At 46.6% G+C, this 20,409-nt stretch overlaps 1 protein-coding gene across 11 annotated transcripts in view; it reads right to left on the bottom strand.

Annotated features, from left to right (window-relative positions):
* Positions 1–20,409, bottom strand: part of PKNOX1 (PBX/knotted 1 homeobox 1) — a 69,272-nt gene that overhangs the window by 21,959 nt on the left and 26,904 nt on the right. For 9 of the 11 annotated variants that reach the window (XM_054468534.2, XM_054468536.2, XM_063659725.1 and 6 more), the window contains 4 exons: positions 11,253–11,359; positions 8,071–8,198; positions 5,442–5,613; positions 2,446–2,616 (listed from right to left, as the gene is read on the bottom strand). In XM_054468534.2, coding sequence (XP_054324509.1) covers positions 2,446–2,616; positions 5,442–5,613; positions 8,071–8,198; positions 11,253–11,303 — 522 coding nt within the window. In that variant the 5' untranslated portion in view covers positions 11,304–11,359. Of the gene's footprint in view, positions 1–2,445; positions 2,617–5,441; positions 5,614–8,070; positions 8,199–11,252; positions 11,360–14,714; positions 19,067–20,409 lie in introns of those variants that run through there. The other 2 variants (XM_063659724.1, XM_063659727.1) reach the window with 2 other exon arrangements.

Genomic DNA, 20,409 nt, shown 5'->3' with positions numbered 1-20,409 from the left:
AAATGTATGTGGACAGGTGTTTTCGTAGCTCTAGACAAGGGCAGTCTAAAATGTATGTGGACAGGTGTTTTCGTAGCTCTAGACAAGGGCAGTCTAAAATGTATGTGGACAGGTGTTTTCGTAGCTCTAGACAAGGGCAGTCTGAAATCTATGTGGACAGGTGTTTTCGTAGCTCTAGACAAGGGCAGTCTGAAATCTATGTGGACAGGTGTTTTCGTAGCTCTAGACAAGGGCAGTCTGAAATCTATGTGGACAGGTGTTTTCGTAGCTCTAGACAAGGGCAGTCTGAAATCTATGTGGACAGGTGTTTTCGTAGCTCTAGACAAGGGCAGTCTGAAATCTATGTGGACAGGTGTTTTCGTAGCTCTAGACAAGGGCAGTCTGAAATCTATGTGGACAGGTGTTTTCGTAGCTCTAGACAAGGGCAGTCTGAAATCTATGTGGACAGGTGTTTTCGTAGCTCTAGACAAGGGCAGTCTGAAATCTATGTGGACAGGTGTTTTTGTAGCTCTAGACAAGGGCAGTCTGAAATCTATGTGGACAGGTGTTTTTGTAGCTCTAGACAAGGGCAGTCTGAAATCTATGTGGACAGGTGTTTTTGTAGCTCTAGACAAGGGCAGTCTGAAATCTATGTGGACAGGTGTTTTTGTAGCTCTAGACAAGGGCAGTCTGAAATCTATGTGGACAGGTGTTTTTGTAGCTCTAGACAAGGGCAGTCTGAAATCTATGTGGACAGATGTTTTCGTAGCTCTAGACAAGGGCAGTCTAAAATCTATGTGGACAGATGTTTTCGTAGCTCTAGACAAGGGCAGTCTAAAATCTATGTGGACAGGCAAAGGAACCAGAGCAGCGAAAACAATTCTGAAAAGGAATCACAGGGTGGGAGGAAACAATGTGCTCAGTTTTGAAAGTTATTCTATAGAAAAATCAACTCAAAATGGATCACGGATTTAAATGCAAAATGTAAAACTATAAAACTTTTGAGGCCAGGCATGCTGGTTCACACTTGAGCCCAGGAGTTTGGGACCAGCCTGGGCAACATAGTGAGACCTTGTCTCTATTTAAAAACTTTTAGGAAAAAACTTAAGACAAAGTCTTTGGGATCTAGGGCTAGGCAAAGAGTTATTAGACTTGACACCAAAAGAATGATCCATAAAAGGAAAACCTAATAAATTTAACTTTATTAAAATTAAAAAGGTTGGCTCTGAAAAAGGCCTGTTAAGAGGATGAAAAAAATACTTAGCTACTATAGACTTGGAGAAAACACTTGCAAACCATATATCCCACAGAGAACTAGTATCTACAATAAGCAAAGAACTCTCAACACTCAGAAGTTAAAAAAAAATCCAATTAAAAAATGGGCAAAAGATGGCCAGGCGCGGTAGCTCATGCCTGTAATCCCAGCACTTTGGGAGGCTGAGGCAGGCGGATCACGAGGTCAGGAGATCGAGACCATCCTGGCTAACACGGTAAAACCCCATCTCTACTAAAAATACAAAAAATTAGCCGGGCGTGGTGGCGGGCACCTGTAGTCCCAGCTACTCGGGAGGGTGAGGCAGGAGAATGGCGTGAACTCAGAAGACGGAGTTTGCAGTGAGCCGAGATCGTGCCACTGCACTCCAGCCTGGGTGACGGAGCGAGACTCCGTCTCAAAAAAAAAAAAAGGCAAAAGACATAAGCAGCAGACATTTTATCAAAGAAAATACACAGAGGGTATAATAATGTTCAACATTATTAGCCATCAGGGAAATGAAAATTAAAACCACAAAGAAATATTAATATCACTACACATCATCAGAATGGCTAAAACACAATAGTGCTTCCTCATGGATGAACCTTACAGGCATTCTGCGCAATGAAACAAGCAAAGGACCCAGAAGGATAAACACTGTACGATTCCGCTTAACATGAGAGACCTGGAGTCATCGAATTCACAGAGACAGACAGTAGAATGGTGGGTTCCAGGGGCTAGGGGAGGGGGAATCCGGAATGAGTGTTTAATGGGGTCAGAGTTTGAGTTTGAGAAGATGAGAAAGTTCTGGAGATGGATGGTGTTGATGGTTGCCCAACAATGTGAATAAACTTAACACCATTGAACTGTACATTTTAAAATAGCTAAGATGGTAAATTTTCTATTATGTATATTTTACACAATTTTTCAAAAGAATAAGTAAAATATTTTAAGAAGAAATAAAAGAAAGAAATGAATGGAATTGTGCCTTCCATAAACATGGGACCAGGGGCCCAGTATGCAGATTGAGGACTCACTTCATAATCTGTGGGAGTTCATTCCCAAACCAGGCTGGGGTCAGAGACCTAGAGGGTCCTTCTTGTAGCAAGTCATTAAGATGACCCAGTGAACTCTGAAAGAGCTGGTGGTCTCATGACTCAATGCAGATGTTCACAGTGGCAGAGAGGGAAAGCGAGACCCCCAAACGTAAGTACCTGGGACTGCACCGGTGAGTACGGGCTTCCAGGCTCTCCACTCAGCAGAGTTTCACTGTTCATTTTTGTTTTTAGACAAGCAATGTATCGACTGCAGAAATCTTTGCAGAGTTCGTTAACCTTTTCCAGCTCAAGAAGATGAATGCGCAAAACCTGGATTGCTTTTACCATCTAGAGCAGAGAAAATGAAGACTTTCAGAGAAAAAAGGTAGCATTATTGTTAAGTTATCATGATCCTACATACCAGGTCTTAGTCATTAGATGGAACCATCTCTATTGCCAATAACCAAAGTGGAATAACATCAGAAATCCTCTAAACTGATGTGTTGTTCCAGTGCCACTGACCTGGGCTTTGGTATTTGGCTGCATCTGGTGTGCAGGGAAGACAAAGGCGCATGGTGGTGACCTCGGCACATTCCAGTGCTAGGTGTGTGGGCTGTGAGCCGAAACCTAGCCCTTCCACTGACTCGCTCTGTGGCAGGCAGGACAAGTGACTCACCCTCATCTACTCCTGTTTCTACATCCACACTCACCCTAGGCTAGTGCTACATTTTCATGAAGTTCCATTTTGGTGTCTTTGCCTAGTCCTAGATCCTCAAGATTTTCTCTTGCGATTTTTCTAAAAGTTACATCATTTTTGTTTTGTTTTGTTTTGTTTTTTTGAGACAGAGTTTCACTCTTGTTGCCCAAGCTGGAGGCTGAAGTGCAGTGGTGCGATCTCAGCTCACTACAACCTCTGCCTCCCGGGTTCAAGTGATTCTCCTGCCTCAGCCTCCTGAGTAGCTGGGATTACAGGCATGCACCACCATGCCCAGCTAATTTTTGTATTTTTAGTAGAGATGGGGTTTCACCATGTTGGTCAGGCTGTTCACGAACTCCTGACCTCAGGTGATCCACCTGCCTCAGCCTCCCAAAGTGCTGGGATTACAGGTGTGAGCCACCACGCCTGGCCAAAGTTGTATAGTTTTATATTAAGTAACTACATTTTGAGGTAATTTGTCCCACAGCAATAGATAACTAATATCAATAACGCAGCCATTATCATAAGCACCAGCTGCCTATGAATCAGTAGCTCCGAAGCCCATCTCCTTCGCCTGTAAATCTGGTGGTAATAATTCGTAGGTATCTGTGCAGTGAATAAATGAATCAATTAATAACAAAAACGATGGAGTGTCAAACTCAGCTAGGCCCTGTGCTAAACCCTCACCAGTCAGGAGAACCTTGGTCCCTGCCAGCCTGGTGGGGTGCAGAGGACACCTGTGCTCTACTCACTGGGCCAAGCCAGGTGTGGGCCAATGGGAAGATGGATGCGGACCACAGACTCAGGGGTGGAGAGAGAGTCGGATCCTCACCCAAAGAGCATGCACTGTTAGTCTCATCTCAGAGAGGAGGAGACAGATCCAACTCAGATAACTCACCCACAAAATCTATTTGGTGGGAAGCATCGAGTATATAATGAGAATTTTCTTAAAAACTAAGACCTCAGCAATTTATTCAGGAAAAATGAGTTTTCCAAAAACCTTTTCTGTTGAAGGCCCTAACCAGGGTTTTGATATGGGACCAAGATGGCTCGAAGGGAATCCAGTGAAGGTTCCCTGATGCCGGATCTTTGTGTACCCAGCTCGAGAAGTAAACACGTGGTTACACTCTGGCAGGAGAGCAGACCCAGAGAGTGTGGCCTGCCCAGACCAAGCTGACAGCGCTGTACAGGTGCCTCAGGTGCAGCTCGTTCAGAGCAATCCAGTGATGACGGAACCAAGATGTTCTCCATTGCCTCTGGAGAGCACAGAAAATGCTGGATTTTGGAGCCCTGGCCCTGGGAGGAGAGCATCACAAATCACTGTCAGCCTCAAGACAGAGCTGTCGCCGGGCGTGATGGCTCACGCCTGTAATCCCAGCACTTTGGGAGGCTGAGGCAGGCAGATCATGAGGTCAGGAAATCGAGACTATCCTGGCTAACACGGTGAAACCCCGTCTCTACTAAAAATACAAAAAAAATTAGCCGGGCGTGGTGGCGGGCGCCTGTAGTCCCAGCTACTCAGGAGGCTGAGGCAGGAGAACGGCTTGAACCTGGGAGACGGAGCTTGCGGTGAGCTGAGATCACGCCACTGCATTCCAGCCTGGGCAACAGAGCAAGACTCCGTCTCAAAAAAAAAAAAAAAAAGACAGAGCTGTCTTGGAGAATACAGCTCAAGTCTGTGTCCATGTCCATGTCCATGATAAACCAAGGACAGACGCAGGTCACAGACATGCCGCCCGAACACCCCAGTCCCATGGACCTTTACAAACACTGTGCAGAGAACTGAATCCCCGTGTCCATTTGGCATGGAGGCTCAAATTATTTTATTTTATTTTTTTATTTTTTGAGACAGAGTCTCGCTCTGTCACCCAGGCTGGAGTGCAGTGGCACAATCTCGGCTCACTGCAACCTCTGCCTCCTGGGTTCAGGTGATTCTCCTGCCTCAGCCTCCTAAGTAGCTGGGACTACAGGCATGTGCCAACATGCACGGCTAATTTTTTGTATTTTTAGTAGAGATGGGATTTTGCCATGTTAGCCAGGCTGGTCTCAAACTCCTGACCTTGTGATCCGCCCACCTCGGCCTCCCCAAGTGCCGGGATTACAGGTGTGAGCCACCATGCCTGGCCTATTTTATTTGATTTTTAAAGGAAAGGGTAGGTTGGGCCTTGAGAGACTGAGGATGGAAGACTGCTTGAGGCCAGGAGTTTGAGACCATCTGGGGGAACACAGTAAGATGTGTCTACAAAAATAAAATAAATTTAAAAATAGAAACTAAATAAATAAAAGATACCTAGAGAAGGCTGGAAGACTTGGGGATATCCACATTACACACACCATAAAAATTAATTCTTTTAGAGTTGTATGGGTCTCTCCCTTTAGCAGAACTACAAGCAGTCTAAAGTTCTACTTAGAAGCCTAAAATTTCATGAACAGATTTCACATTTTGAAAACTAAAAATAAAATTTATTTTACTTACTAAATTGTCAGTTTCTGGATCTTCACAAAAGAAAGGTTTCCCTTCCTTCTCTTGCTTTCTTACAAAATTTTCGATGTCTACATCAAAACTGGCAGAAGTTGTGCCTTCAGAGCCCTGTGTAGATTGTTCACATTTTTCAAACAACAAAGCTAATAATGGAAATAGTGGATGCCTGAGGAGAAAAGAAAAAAAGAATCCATTTACATTCCACATCTCCATGAGAATGTCTTCGCATGTACGTCTGCACTACTTCACGTAACACCTCTGTTGGGTGAAAATTCACATACCACACAGTTCATCCATTTAAAGTATGCAATTCAACGGTTTTTACAGCCATTGCCATCGTCAACTTTGGAACATTTCCATGATCCCCGCAAAGAAACCCTGTATCCAGTAGCAGTCATTCTCCATTTTTTCCCAGACCCCAGCCTATTAGAACCTACTTGCTATCTCTATATATTTGCCTCTTCTAGACATTTTGTCTAAATGGGAATCGTCTAACATGTGACCGTGGTGTCTGGATTGTTTCCCTCAACATAATGTGTCCAAGGCTTACCAGTGTTTTAACAGGTATCAGTACTTTATTCCTTTTTTTTTTTTTTTTTTTTTTTTTTGAGACGGAGTCTCACTCTGTCGCCCAGGCTGGAGTGCAGTGGCACGATTTCGGGTCACTGCAACCTCTGTCCCCCGGAGTTTAAGCGATTCTCCTACTCAGCCTCCCCAAGTAGCTGGGACTACAGGCACCCGCCATGATGCCCAGCTAATTTTTTTTATTTTTTGAGATGGAGTTTCGCTCTTGTTGCCCAGGCTGGAGTGCAATGGCATGAACTCGGTTCACCACAACCTCCGCCTCTCGGGTTCAAGCGATTCTCCTGCCTCAGCCTCCCAAGTAGCTGGGACTACAGGCATGCACCACCATGACTCGGCTAATTTTGTATTTTTAGTAGAGATGGGGTTTCTCCATGTTGGTCAGGCTGGTCTCAAACTCCTGACCTCAGATGATCCACCTGCCTCAGCCTCCCAAAGTGCTGGGATTACAGGCGTGAGCCACCACACCTGGCCTAGTTTTTGTTTTAGTAGAGAGAAGATTTCGCCATTTTGGCCAGGCTGGTCTCGAACTCCTGACCTAAAGTGATCTGCCTGACTTGGCCTCTCAAAGTCCTGGGATTACAGGCATGAGCCACCGCGCCTGCCACTTCATTCCTTTTACTGCTAAATATTCTTGCATTGCATGGAGATGCCATAATGTGTCTGTTCATTCATCAGTTGATAGGCATGGGCACTGTTTCCAGCTTTTGGCCATGATAGGCTGTGCTGCTATGAAGATTCAAGTACACGTTTTTGTGTGGACTTTTGTCATTTGTCTTAGGTATATATATATGCATAGGAGTAGAATTGCTGAGTTATATATAATTCTATGCTGAACTTAAAAAAAATTTTTTTTTTTTTTAAGATAGGGTCTCACTCTCTGTCACCCAGACTGGAATACAGTGGCATGATCTCAGCTCACTGCAACCTCCGCCTACTGGGTTCAAGTGATTCTCCCACCTCAGCCTCCAGAGTAGCTGGGACTACAGGCATGCGCCACCACACCCGGCTAATATTTGTATTTTTTGGTAGAGACAGGGTTTTGCCATGTTGGCCAGTTTGGTCTTGAACTCCTGACCTCAGGTGATCCACCTGCCTCGGCCTTCCAAAGTTCTGGGATTACAGGTGTGAGCCACTGCACCCGGCCTGATTGACTTTTAAATACTAAACCAGTCTGACATTCCCAGGAAAAACTTGACTTGGTCGCTACGTATTATTCTTTTTACATATTGCTAGAATTGATTTGTTAATATTTTATTGATGATTTTTACATCTAAGTTCATGAAGGATATTGGCCTGTATTTTCCTTATTTGGTATTGTCTTTGGTCTTAGTGTCAGAGTGATGTAAATTATAAAGTGAGTTGGGAAGCCTTCCCTCCTCCTCTACTTCCTGAAAGAGACTATGCAGACTTGCTGCTCTTTTCTTCTTTATATGTTTGGTAGAATTCTCCATAAAATCATCTGTGCCTGAATATTTCTTTTCGCAAGGTTACACAAAATTTATAGATTTATATTCTAAAACTTTTATAGGTATTAGAAATAACATCTTTGTGTGTGTGTGTGCGTGTGTGTGTGTGTGTGTGTGTGAGAGAGAGAGACAGAGTTTCGCTCTTGTTGCCCAGGCTGGAGTGCAATAGTGCGATCTCAGCTCAATGCAACCTCCGCCTCCCCGGTTCAAGTGATTCTCCTGCCTCAGCCTCCCAAGTAGCTGGGATTACAGACATGTGCCACCATGTCTGGCTAATTTTTGTATTTTTAGTAGAGATGGAGTTTCCCCATGTTGGCCAGGCTGGTCTCGAACTCTTAACCTCAAGTGATCCGCCCACGTCAGCCTCCCAAAGTGCTGGGATTACAAGCGTGAGCCACCACACCTGGCCAGAAATAACATCTTAATCTGAGAAAATTTTCAGCCGAGCAGTTATCACATCATAATGGCACCTCACAACTCTGCCTCGCTACTAGTTCTAGCGTTCCTTTTAACAAACTTGTGGACGCTCCTCACTCCTCTGAGGCCCCCACAGCCGGCACCCCAGGCACTACCTATAAATGGCCTGCTTGTCCACATCCATCGGGGTCTGAGACTCCACAGGGGGAGGGCTCACTCCTTCTGCATCGGGTTCAGAGCAGTTTGGATCTTGTTCTGTCTTTAACTCTGTTACTACTTGCATCTGTAAAAGGAGGAAGATAATTCTTATTAGCAAACACAAACTACTACGAGGTATTCCATGCTCCAACAGGAATGCAGTCGGAGTGGGGGATTGCCAGATAGCAGTATGACTGCAATCATATGTAAAGAATACTACCAACAAAACAGCTTTGAATTTAATGCGCCTTAAAATAAAGGTAAAATTTCCAAACTGCTTAAGAACTGAGATAACCAATGTCTGTGAAATGCGCATGATTTTAAAATAACACTGGCGATGGCCTAATGAAGAGAACAGCACACATGCAATCTACTGCTTCATCTATTGGTATATCTCCTCACGCGTAGTAATATTATAGTCAGAGAAGCAGACAAATAGTCCAAGGTCTTCTTACCATGTCACAGACACAACCTAACCCCATACGCTACATATTTGGGACAGGGCTGAACTTCTCCCATATCTACCCTCAAACCTCAGCAATACATAGCCATAAAAATGTCACTGCATTCAGAAAGGAAAAGGCCAGCTGTGTTTACTTAAAGCCTTAAAAGATACTATCATTTAAACTGCTTTAAACAAGCAATGCCTTTGTCATTTAGGTAAAAAATATTTAAATAGTTTAAAAAAATCAGTTTACAAAAACAAAATTTCGTGAAAGTAAACTTCTAGTTATCTATGAGCAGCAGATTAGACTGTCCTGACCTCAGCTTCCTCAGGACCAGGACGGGCCATTTCTCCTGCAGTGGATTTGGCCATGCTTCTGCCCCTTGAGGAAGCAGCTTGGGGCAGCGGGAGCAGGGAGACCTCATGGGAGTGGGGCCATCCCCACTGTCCAGACAGGCTGGGGGCCAGCCATGAACGCCCACCCCCACAGGACGCCTCTCACATCCTGCAGCCCTGTGCTCTCTTCCCTCCAACGTCTTGTTTTTGGAATAAGACGACTTCTATTCTGCTGCCTTTAAATGGTACCACATATTAGGAAAACTGTTTTTGTTTCTCTTAAAAAAAAAATAAAAGCAATAGCCTAAGTGCACACAGTATTTGTGTAAGGCGATCTGTCAGCATGTATAAAAAGCCTTAAAAAGGTCAGGCACAGTGGCTCAAGCCTGTGATCCCAGCACTTTGGGAGGCCAAGGTGGGCGGATCACCTGAGGTCAGGGGTTCAAGATCAGCCTGGCCAACATGGTGAAACCCTGTCTCTACAAAAAATACAAAAAAATTAGCTGGGCGTGGTGGCACACACCTGTAATCCCAGGTACTCAGGAGGCTGAGACAGGAGAATTGCTTGAACCTGGGAGACGGAGGTTGCAGTGAGCTGAGATCACACCACTGCACTCCAGCCGGGGCAACAGAGCAAGACTCCATCTCAAAATAAATAAATACGTAAATAAATAAATAATAATAAATAAGAAGCCTTAAAAGAGTCATTTCAGTATTTGAAAAAAAAAAAAAAATGACTGCGAAAAGAGAGAAACCTAAATGTTCAACCTTGGAAAAACGGCAAAATAATTATGATAGGTCTACGCTGTAGATATATTTCAATGTTTATTTAAAATAATGCTGATTAAACACTTCCCAGGCCCTGGGAAACACTCGGGTATGAAAAGGGCAGTGCTCCAGGTGTCATCTGCACCTGGCACAGCTGCCTGGGAGGAGGTGGCTGGTAGCAACCAGGCTGTGTTGGAGGTGGTCACCGTGCCTTGGTGCACAGCAGGCAGCAGTGGGGTCGGAGCAAAGACCTGGCAGGCAGGAGGGAGAAGAGTGATGGGAGCAGTGAGGACCGGTGCTCCAGGGCAGGCAGAGAGGTGCCCAAGATATACCAGGCAGAGATGCTGGGGGCAGCCTGGGGTCCAGAGGGGCCAGGCGATTCGGGCCACAGGGCAGCTCAGTCTTTGCATGAAACCCACAGGAATCCACAGGGAGCCACTGGAGAGCTCAGGCGGGACATTATTAGATTTGCATTTTAGAAAAAAAAAAAGTCAATTGGAAATACCAAAGGACTAAGGACTTCTAGGCTAAGGAAGCAGGCTGACTACATCACAGAATTTCCCTCCTTTAATTGCTATACAAAGCAAAAAAAAAACACTACCACCACCACCACCAACAACAAAAATCTCTGCCACAGGAACTGAACAAGGACTGGTTGGTAAAACTAACCACCAGGGAAAGAGGGACCCAGCGCCTCAGCTCCTAACCCCTCCTCAGACCTCACTAGTATGGCTCCAGTGAGTTATCCGGAGCCTGATCCTTGCCACCGAAGTCCTCGAGGTGGGGAGGAGAGCCGAGGGGGGGCACTGCACTGCCCCTGCCTGCTGGGCAAAGTAAAGGGCAGGGCCAAATCCCTTCACTGGCTCCAGAGTCAGTGGGATGATGAGCCAAATGCCAGGGAGTTCAGAACACAGTGTTTAACAAGATCGCAGGCCAAGAAAGACCGCAAGGGCCTCAGCCAAGCCTCGATCCACCTGCTCCTCAATTCATTCAGGTCACAGAACACAAAACACTCAGATACTCAAAAGCACAAAACACCACAGCTTCCAGGAGAACAAAGTCTCATCTATGGTGGGAGGGCAATGGAGAGCTGCCCGTGTATGGCACAACCATCCAAGCATGAGCAAGGTACAAAGATGAAGCACTGGGGCCCTGCAAATTCATTACTGGGACAGCCCCTCTCATGCCTTCAACTGGGGAGACGAGGCTACAAGATTCCCATTCAAAAGCTGATCCAGTTAGACACTCAGAAGAGCCACCAGTCAACATGGGAATCTGTCATCATGAAAATCAACCGGGTTTTCTTTCAAAGTAACAGTGCTAATTAACACTGACATTAAAAAGGTAAATTCCCAAGAAACTGGCATATGACTTAGGGAAGTCAAGATTCCTGGCAATCTTGGTATCAGTTAAGGAAATAGTATTATTCTATGACTTTTTTTTCTGAACACGAATGTACAATAAATGCATAATACACTAACATTTAGCATGCAACCTCATGGCAATTGAATTGCAAGTATACAAAGCAATGTCCATGCTTGAGTACCAGGTTGATTTGTAATTAGAATGCAGAATCAAGTTCAAGCTCACCTGTTGCCCATCTTGATAGCTGTCTATACTTAATGTCTGTGTAGCCATCATGGTTCACCAGAGTTTTATAAGACATCAAATCATCTTGAGTGAAAAGCAAATGGTGTCTGGAGAAGAAAACCAGAAAAGCATCAGTTAATAGTCGTAGAGCATTTTTTGTCTCCCTCATTCCATAACATCCATTTTTTTTTTTTTTTTTTTTTTTTTTGAGACCGAGTTTCACTCTTATTGCCCAGGCTGGAGTGCAATGGCGCAATCTCGGCTCACATCAACCTCCGCCTCCCAGGTTCAAGCGATTCTCCTGCCTCAGCCTCCCTAGTAGCTGGGATTACAGTCATGTGCCACCATGCCCGGATAATTTTGTATTTTTAGTGGAGACGGGGTTTCTCCATGTTGGTCAGGCTGGTCTCGAACTCCCGACCTCAGGAGATCCGCCCGCCTCGGCCTCCCAAAGTGCTGGGATTACAGGCATGAGCCACCGTGCCCGGCCCATAACATCTAATTTTTTAAAATACATATTTTCACATGTAGAGAACAAAAAAATTATCCTTAACAGTATGTTATGACCCAAATCCTACTTAGCAACTCTTCACTTACATAGCAATCACTTATTTTCCTGTGCTAGGCCCTGACTTGCTATTACATTTTCAGTCACTGTCATTCATTGCCCAGCTAATATCAAGTCAATGCCTGCCCATGCCAGGCAGCATGCTGGGCCTGGGGTGCGGCAATGAGCAGGACAGGCAGGGCCTCTGCCTTCCTGACACAAACCAGGCAAGGGGGAGACACAATACACAGGGTCAAGAATGGGCACAGGGTGAAGTGAGAGGGGGCCTGGGCTGCTTTCCTGGGCTGTGTGGTCGGAGCAGGCCTCGCTGGGAAGATGCTGTTACGCCGAGACTGGAGAGACACGCTGAGATCAGGGAGTTTGGTGTTTCAAAGAGAGGGAACAGCTAACACAGAGGCCTGAGACAGGGGTGGAAAAGAGGCGCTCAGGGAGACTGAGATGGGCATGCTCATAAACACACACACATAAGTGGTGGCGCACTTGCTTCATGACAACAGAAAGCCACAAAATGCCACTTCTGCGCTGGAAGGATGGAGCAGGAACGTGACCAGCACCTGCAGCGTGGGTATGGAAAAGCACTGCGGAGTAGGGGAGAGCAGCTGGGCTGGACCACGGCCGGCACGGCCTCGCCACTGCTGGTGCAGGTCACAGACATTTAGAGTCTGGGCTGCCCTGAGAAGGTCATGTGGAGGTCAAGGGCGGTTGTGCCACTTGTTCTGCGCTAGCAAGAACAGCAAAGTTCCCCAAGGAAAGCAGCACTTTAGGAGACAGTGTTAAATGGGAAGAAATCCTGTCCAAGCCTTGCAGGATGTGGAAGGACTACCATCCTGTCCCGAGCGAGACAGTTCAAAGGAACAAGGAGCCGGGCAGTGGCTCACGCCTGTAATCCCAACACTTTGGGAGGCTGAGGCGGGTGGATCACAAGGTCAGGAGTTTGAGACCAGCCTGGCCAACACAGTGAAACCCTGTCTCTACTAAAAATACAAAAATTAGCCGGGCATGGTGGCATGCGCCTATAGTCCCAGCTACTCGGGAGGCTGAGGCAGTAGAATCGCTTGAACCCAGGAAGCAGAGGTTGCAGTGAGCTAAGATCGTGCCACTGCACTCCAGCCTGGGTGACAGAGTGAGCCTCCATCTCCAAAAACAAACAAATGAAAGAAAAAGGAACAAGGACTCCAGTGCGAACAGCAGCAGCCGTGACAGCAGCCAGGTCGCCTCCTGAGCACATTGAGCCATCTTAGTGCAATCTACCCTCACAACATCCGGGGGAGGCACTGCTGTGATGTCAGTTACACCTGAGAAGCCTGAGCAACGTGGCCTCACCCACCACGATGGCCAGAGGCTGAGCTGGGACTCACCCTCAACAGCATCATCCTGGAGCCATTAAGGGGGTGCAATCAAAGGGCACAGGAGGCACAGTCAATGCGGTAAAAGGGAGGGGGCAAAGTTATGGCTACAAGGGAGGGGCACAGTCAATGGGTACAAGAGTGGGGCCACAGTCAATGGGAGCAGCTTCTGTGGCCTGGGAGGGGAGGGCATGTTGGGGACATTTTAAGTTTGAGATGCTTCTCAGACACCCACATTAAAACTCTGAGCAAGAGAGTCTGGCCTAGAAACACAGATTTGGCCACCATCAAAGTATAGTTAGTACATGTAGAGGGTAACTGTGTCCTCCAAAAAGTTATGTCTAACTGGACATGGCGGTTCACGCCTGTAATCCCAGCACTTTGAGAGCTGATGTGGAAGGACCACTTGAGTTCAGGAGTTCAAGACCAGCCTGGGCAACACAGCAAGACCCTGTCCCTACAATACTAAAAATAAATCTGCCAGGGTGGGTGGCTAAAACTTTATTTTTATTTATTTATTTATTTATTTATTTATTTATTTATTTAGAGACGGAGTCTTGCTCTGTCACCCAGGCTGGAGTGCAGTGGCGTGATCTCAGATCACTGCAAGCTCTGCCTCCCAAGTTCACGCCATTCTCCTGCCTCAGCCTCCCGAGTAGCTGGGACTACAAGCGCCCGCCACTACGTCCGGCTAATTTTTTGTATTTTTAGTAGAGATGGGGTTTCACCGTGTTAGCCAGGATGGTCTCGATCTCCTGACATCGTGATCCACCTGCCTCAGCCTCCCAAAGTGCTGGGATTACAGGCATGAGCCACTGAGCCTGGCCAACTTTATTTTTAGATATTTAATGTGTTTAAAGCCTTAAGACTTTATGAGACCATCCAGGAAGAGAGAGAACAGCCTGTGCCAGAAGACAGTCTGGAGCTCAGGGAGACAGGAGGACACAGCACAGGATGAAGAACTGCCATGGGACAACAAAAGAACCAGGTGGTGCCCCCAAAGCCACGTGGAGAAGGAGGACCAAGGATGTGGGAGCGCCAGCCACAGCAAGGACAGCTGAGTGCCAAGGAAGAGGAGGCTGACTGCCAAGGAAGAGCGGGGCTGAGGGTGCTGCCGATGAGCGGGAGAGCCTGCAAGGAGAAGGCTGTGACTGAGCAATCTCACAGCCCGGGACAATCCTATCAACACAGGTACACCCTTGCAACATGGCATGGGAGCCACTGGTAACAGAAAAGGCTGGAAACCACTTTCAACAGAAGCCTGGTATAACAGATAACGGCGACCCATGAAATGGAATACATGCAATTAAAATATGAGGAAAACACTTCACGAACTCTTCCCCAAGACCACTGTTCTACAGAGACCCTACACATCTGCAAACTTGTCACTGAATCTCTCCTAACAGGTCTCTGCCTTGACCATAACCTGGCTCTCCTCCAAATCTCCGCTTTCTCTCCAATTTCCCTTCCATCTGCTCCCCTGCACCCCAGTGCAGTGGCTCCAGTTTAGTGCCATCACCTCACACCGTGATGGTGGTAGGCTCCTACCTGGTTGTATGAGCCGCTAGTCTTCCTTCTTCCAGTCCATTCTCCAAGCTTTCTTTTTTTCTCCCTTTTTTAGAGACAGGTTCTTGTTCTGTCACCTAGGCTGGACTGCAGTGGTGCAATCATAGCTCACTGTGGCCCTGACTTCCTGAACTCAAGAGATGCTCCCACCACAGCCCCCTAAATAGCAGAACTACAGGCCCACACCACCATGCTGGCTAACTTTTTCTATTTTGTGAGAGATGAAGTCTCACAATGTTGCTCAGGCTGGTCTTGAATTCCTGGGCTCAAGCAATTCTCCTGCCTCAGCCTCCCAAAGTGCTGGATTACAGTCATGATATGGTTTAGCTGTGTCCCCACCCAAATCTCATCTTGAATTCCCACATATTGTGGGAGGGACCCAGTGGGAGGTAATTGAATCATGGGGGCAAGTCTTTCCCATGTTGTTCTCGTGATAGTGAATAAGTCTCACATGAGATCTGATGGTTTTAAAAAGAGGAATTCTCCTGTACATGCGCTCCTCTCTTTGCCTGCTGCCATCCATGTAAGACATAATTTGCTTTTCCTTGCCTTCCGCCATGATTGTGAGGCTTCCCCAGCCATGTGGAACTGTAACTCCATTAAACCTCCTTCTTTTGAAAACTGCCCAGTCTTGGGTATGTCTTTATCAGCAGCATGAAAATGGACTAACACTGTAAATTGGTACCACGAGTGAGGTGTTGCTGAAAAGATACCCAAAAATGTAGAAGTGACTTTGGAACTGGGTAAGAGGCAGAGGGTGCAACAGTTTGGAGGGCTCACAAGAAGACAGGAAAATGTGGGAAAGTTTGGAACTTCCTAGAGACTTGTTGAATGGCTTTGACAAAAATGGTGATAATTATATGAACAGTAAAGTCCAGGCTGAGGAGGTCTCGGAGATGAGGAACTTGTTGGGAACTGGAGCAAAGGTGACTTGTTATGTTTTAGCAAAGAGACTGGCAGCATTTTGCCCCTGCCCTAGAGACCTGTGGGACTCTGAGCTTGAGAGATGATTTAGGGTATCTGGTGGAAGAAATTTCTAAGTAGCAAAGCATTCAAGAGGTGACTTGGGTGCTGTTGAAAGCATTTGGTTTTATAAAGTAAGCAGAGAATGAAAGTTTGGAAAACTTGCAGCCTGACAATGTGATAGAAAAGAAAATCCCAGCTGGGAGCAGCGGCTCATGCCTGTAATCCCAGCACTTTGGGAGTCTGAGGCAGGAGGATCATGAGGTCAGGAGTTTGAGACCAGCCTGACCAACATGGAGAAACCCCATCTCTACTAAAATTACAAAAATTAGCCGGGCGTGGTGGTGCACGCCTGTAATCCCAGCTACTCAGGAGGCTGAGGCAGGAGAATTGTTTGAACCCGGGAGGCAGAGGTTGCAGTGAACCAAGATTGCGCCACTACACTCCAGCCTGGGCAACAGAGTGAGACTCTGTTTCAAAAGAAAAAAAAAAAAAAGAAAAAGAAAAAGAAAAGAAAATCCCATTTCTGAGGAGAATTCAAGGGGGCTGCAGAAATTTGCATAAGTAATGAGGAGCCTAATGTTAATCCCCAAGACAATGGGGAAAATGTCTCCAGGGCATGTCAGAAGTCCTCATGGCAGCCCCTCCCATCACAGGCCCAGAGGCCTAGAAGGAAAAACTGGTTTTATGGGCCAGGCTCAGGGTCCTTGTGCTGTGTGCAGCCTAGGGACTTGGTGCCCTTTATCCCAGCTGCTCCAGCCATGGCTGAAAGGGGGGCCAATGTAGACTCGGGCCTTGGCTTCAGAGGGTACCTCAAGCCTTGGCAGCTTCCACGTGGCATTGGGCCTGCGAGTGCACAGAAGTCAAGAATTGAGGTTTGGGAACCTGCGTTTAGATTTCAGAAAATACACAGAAATGCCTGGATGTCCAGGCAGATGCTGGCTGCAAGGGCGGGGCTCTCATGGACAACCCCTGCTAGGACAGTATGGAAGGGAAATGTGGCACTAGAGGCCTCACACAGAGTCCCTATTGGGGCATTGCCTAGTGGAACTGTGAGAAGAGGGCCACTGTCCTCCAGACCCCAGAATGGTAGATCTACTGACAGCTTGCACCATGCACCTGGAAAAGCTGCAGACACTAAATGCCAGCCCATGAAAGCAGCTGGGAGGGAGGCTGTATCCTGCAAAGCCACAGGGGTGGAGATGCCCAGGACCATGGGAACCCACCTCTTCCATCAGCATGACCTAGATGTGAGACATGCAGTCAAAGGAAATCATTTTGGAGCTTTAAGATTTGACTGCCCTGCTGGATTTCAGACTTGCATGGGAGCCTGTAGCCTCTTTGTTTTGGCCAATTTCTCCTATTTGAAATGGCTGTATTTATCCAATGCCTGTACCCCCACTGTATTTAGGAAGTAACTAACCTGCTTTTGATTTTACAGGCTCATACATAAAAGGGACTTGCCTTGTCTCAGATAAGACTTTAGACTGTGGACTTTTGAGTTAATGCTGAAATGAGTTAAGACTTTGGGGGACTGTTGGGAAGGCATGATTGGTTTTGAAATGTGATTGTGAGATTTGGGAGGGGGCAGGGGCACAATGATATGGTTGGCTGTGTCCCCACCCAAATCTCATCTTGAATTCCCACACTATGGAAGGGAGCTGGTGGGAGGTAGTTGAATCACGGGGGCAAGTCTTTTCTGTGCTGTTCTCATGATAGTGAATAAGTCCCACAAGATCTGATGGTTTTAAAAAGAGGAGTTCCCCTACACACATGCTCCTCTCTTTGCCTGCTGCAATCCATGTAAGACATGACTTGCTCTTCCTTGCCTTTCACCATGATTGTGAGGCTTCCCCAGCTATGTGGAACTGTAAGTCCAATTAAACCTCTTTCTTTTGTAAAATGCCCAGTCTTGGGTACATCTTTATCAGCAATGTGAAAATGGACAACACAAGGTGTGAGCTACCTGAGTAGACCCATTCTCCAAGCTTTCTAAAGTGGAAATCTGATCATGTGACTCACATGCTTAAAATTGCCTCTGCCCAACCCTCACCCTCAGGCATCAGCATCCCCTCACTGACCCCCTTCCACACTCCAAGTTGTATAAACAAACCAATCACCACATTTAGCTTCCCCAACATGCCAGGTTCTCTCCCGCCCCTGGGTCCTCCCCAGCCTGATAGTTCTGCCCAGACACACTTCCCTCTCGGCATGGCTAGGTGGGGAACATGCATCGCCCACATCACCTTCTCCAGAGAGCCTTCCTGATGAATCTCACCCACACTGGGGTTAAGTTTGTCCCTGCTGGGCCCTCACACAGCACCCTCTGCTCAGCCCCACAGTATTTCAGTTGTTTATTTGGACTACAAGTTCCTTAAGGGCCAGGGGCCCGTCTTGCTGCATCCCCAACTACTAGCGCTGTCTCTGATGTCAACAGGCACTAAATACAAATGCTTCCTGAAGCTAATCACTGACATTAAACATTTTTGGACACATAATTTGCTTGACTTCGTCCCATATTTCCTTGTTCCACTTTAGGCAATTTTAATTTTTTTTTGTTTGGCTGATGCACAGTTGACAAAATATTTTACAATTTTTATTTTTATGATGTTAGTCAAGTGGTTGCTGGAACGTAAGGCTCCCAAGGCCATGCTCTGTGTCTGAGTCAACCTCCATCCCCACAGAGGCAGCGTCTGCTGACGCATAGCACTAGTCCTGTGGAGAGGTGTTGAAAATGAGTCAGCAGGGCTTTGTGAAACCATCTCTAAGTCCTAGTTTGCTTGGGAAAAATGAAATAAACAGCATATGGGGCCAGGCGTTATGGCTCATGCCTGTAATTCCAGCTCTTTGGGAGGCTGAGGTGGGAGGATCACCTGAGGTCAGGAATTCGAGACCAGCCTGACCAAAAGGGCGAAACCCCATCTCTACTAAAAATACAAAAATTAGCTGGGCATGGTGGCACATGCCTGTAGTCCCAGCTACTTGGGAGGCTGAGGCAAGAAAATCGCTTGAACCTGGGAGGCAAAGGTTGCAGTGAGCCAAGATCGTGCCACTACACTCCAGCTGGGATGACAGAGACTCTATATCAAAAAAAAAAAAAAAAAAAAAAATCAAATACAAAAACTAGCTAAATTAGCTGAGTACAGAGGCTCACACCTGTAATCCCAGTACTTTGGGAGGCCGAGGTGGGAGGATCACTTGAGCCCAGGAGTTCAAGACCAGCCTGGGCAACAGAACGAGACCCCATCTCTACAAAAAATTTTTTAAAAAATTAGCTGAGCATGGTGGCTATGACCCATAGAAACCATAGAAATATGGGTTTCTATGTAGTTGTGCTAGCTTCCAAAGAGTTCCAACTAAACAAAACTTGCAGCAAACACATCTGAGAAGGTCTATAACAATACAGCCACAACACAGTCAGCCACTTTTTTGGGAGACAATTCTTTATGAGAATTGTCCATGGTGAGACTCCATTTTTAAGTCTCACCATCTAGGCTTTCTAAGCAAACTTGGTTAAAGGATGATGGACTTACACACACATCTGGAAAGCTGGCACCAGTGCACTGCTCAGGAGAGATCGCGACTCCCCGAGTGTTTATGGTCCAGAGGAGTGATGCTAGCGGCCTTCCCTGGCCTGCCTTCCACAAGAATCCTGTTAGGTCAGTTCAGCCAGAACCCCCTTCACCCTGATGTTTCCTCTTAGTAATTTTCCATCCACGGCCCCCATTCCTGCTCCTAGGTTTCCCCCACTGCACAATCCCATTGCAGCAGTCCCTATACCTACCATGATCATCCTGAACAGCCTGCCCTTTGTCTTGCTTTTCTGAGACAAGGTCTTGCTCTGTCACCTAGGCTGGAGTACAGTGGTGCAATCATGGTGCACTGACTGCAGCCTCGAACCCCTGGACTCAAGTGATCCTCCTGCCTCAGCCTCCCACGGAGCTAGGACTACAGGCTCACACCACCACCGCACTTGGCTAATTTTTAAAATTTTCTGTAGACATGAGGTTTCACTATGTTGCCCAGGCTGGTCTCAAGCTCCTGGCCTCAAGCTATCGTCCTGCCTTGCCTCCCAAAGCACTAAGTGCCTTGCCATCTTTAATAAGGGTCAGAATAAGTTTTTCTTTAAAAATATAAATACATAAATGAATAGATGGGGAGAAGGAAAAGCTCTAAAATACAAAAGTTATCTAATGTGTAGAGGATGACGACAGCTTTCAAACATCACCATTCGGCAACCACCACAGTAAGCCGTTTCAGACAGGAAATGTACATAATCTCAAAGTACCTGCCACAAGATACATTTCATTTTTTATTTTTTTGAGATGGGTTCTTGCTCTATTCCCAGGCTGGAATGCAGTGGCAAGACTCTGGCTCACTGCAGCCTCAACCTCCCAGGTTAAAGCAATCCTCACACTTCAGTCTCTTGAGTAGCTAGAACTACAGGCACATGCCACCATACCTGGCTAATTTTTGCATTTTTTTGTAGACAGGGATCTCACTCTGTTGCCCAGGCTGGTCTTGAACTCTTGGGCTCAAGTCATCCTCCTACCTCCGCCTCCCAAAGTGCTGGAATTATAGGCATGTGCCACAGCACCAGGCTCAAGACACTTATTAATTACAAAGGGAAAACAATGATGCAATAAAAAGGATACACTGTACTGGCTTCTGTGCGGTCCTTCCTAAAATGCAAGCTGTGAGTCCAATCCTCAGG

This window comes from Pongo pygmaeus, chromosome 22 (assembly GCF_028885625.2).
Source record: "Pongo pygmaeus isolate AG05252 chromosome 22, NHGRI_mPonPyg2-v2.0_pri, whole genome shotgun sequence".
In the NCBI taxonomy this organism is placed as follows: Eukaryota; Metazoa; Chordata; class Mammalia; order Primates; family Hominidae; genus Pongo; species Pongo pygmaeus.
The sequence above is the reverse complement of the archived record's forward strand: the minus strand, read 5'-3'. Positions and strand labels throughout refer to the sequence as shown.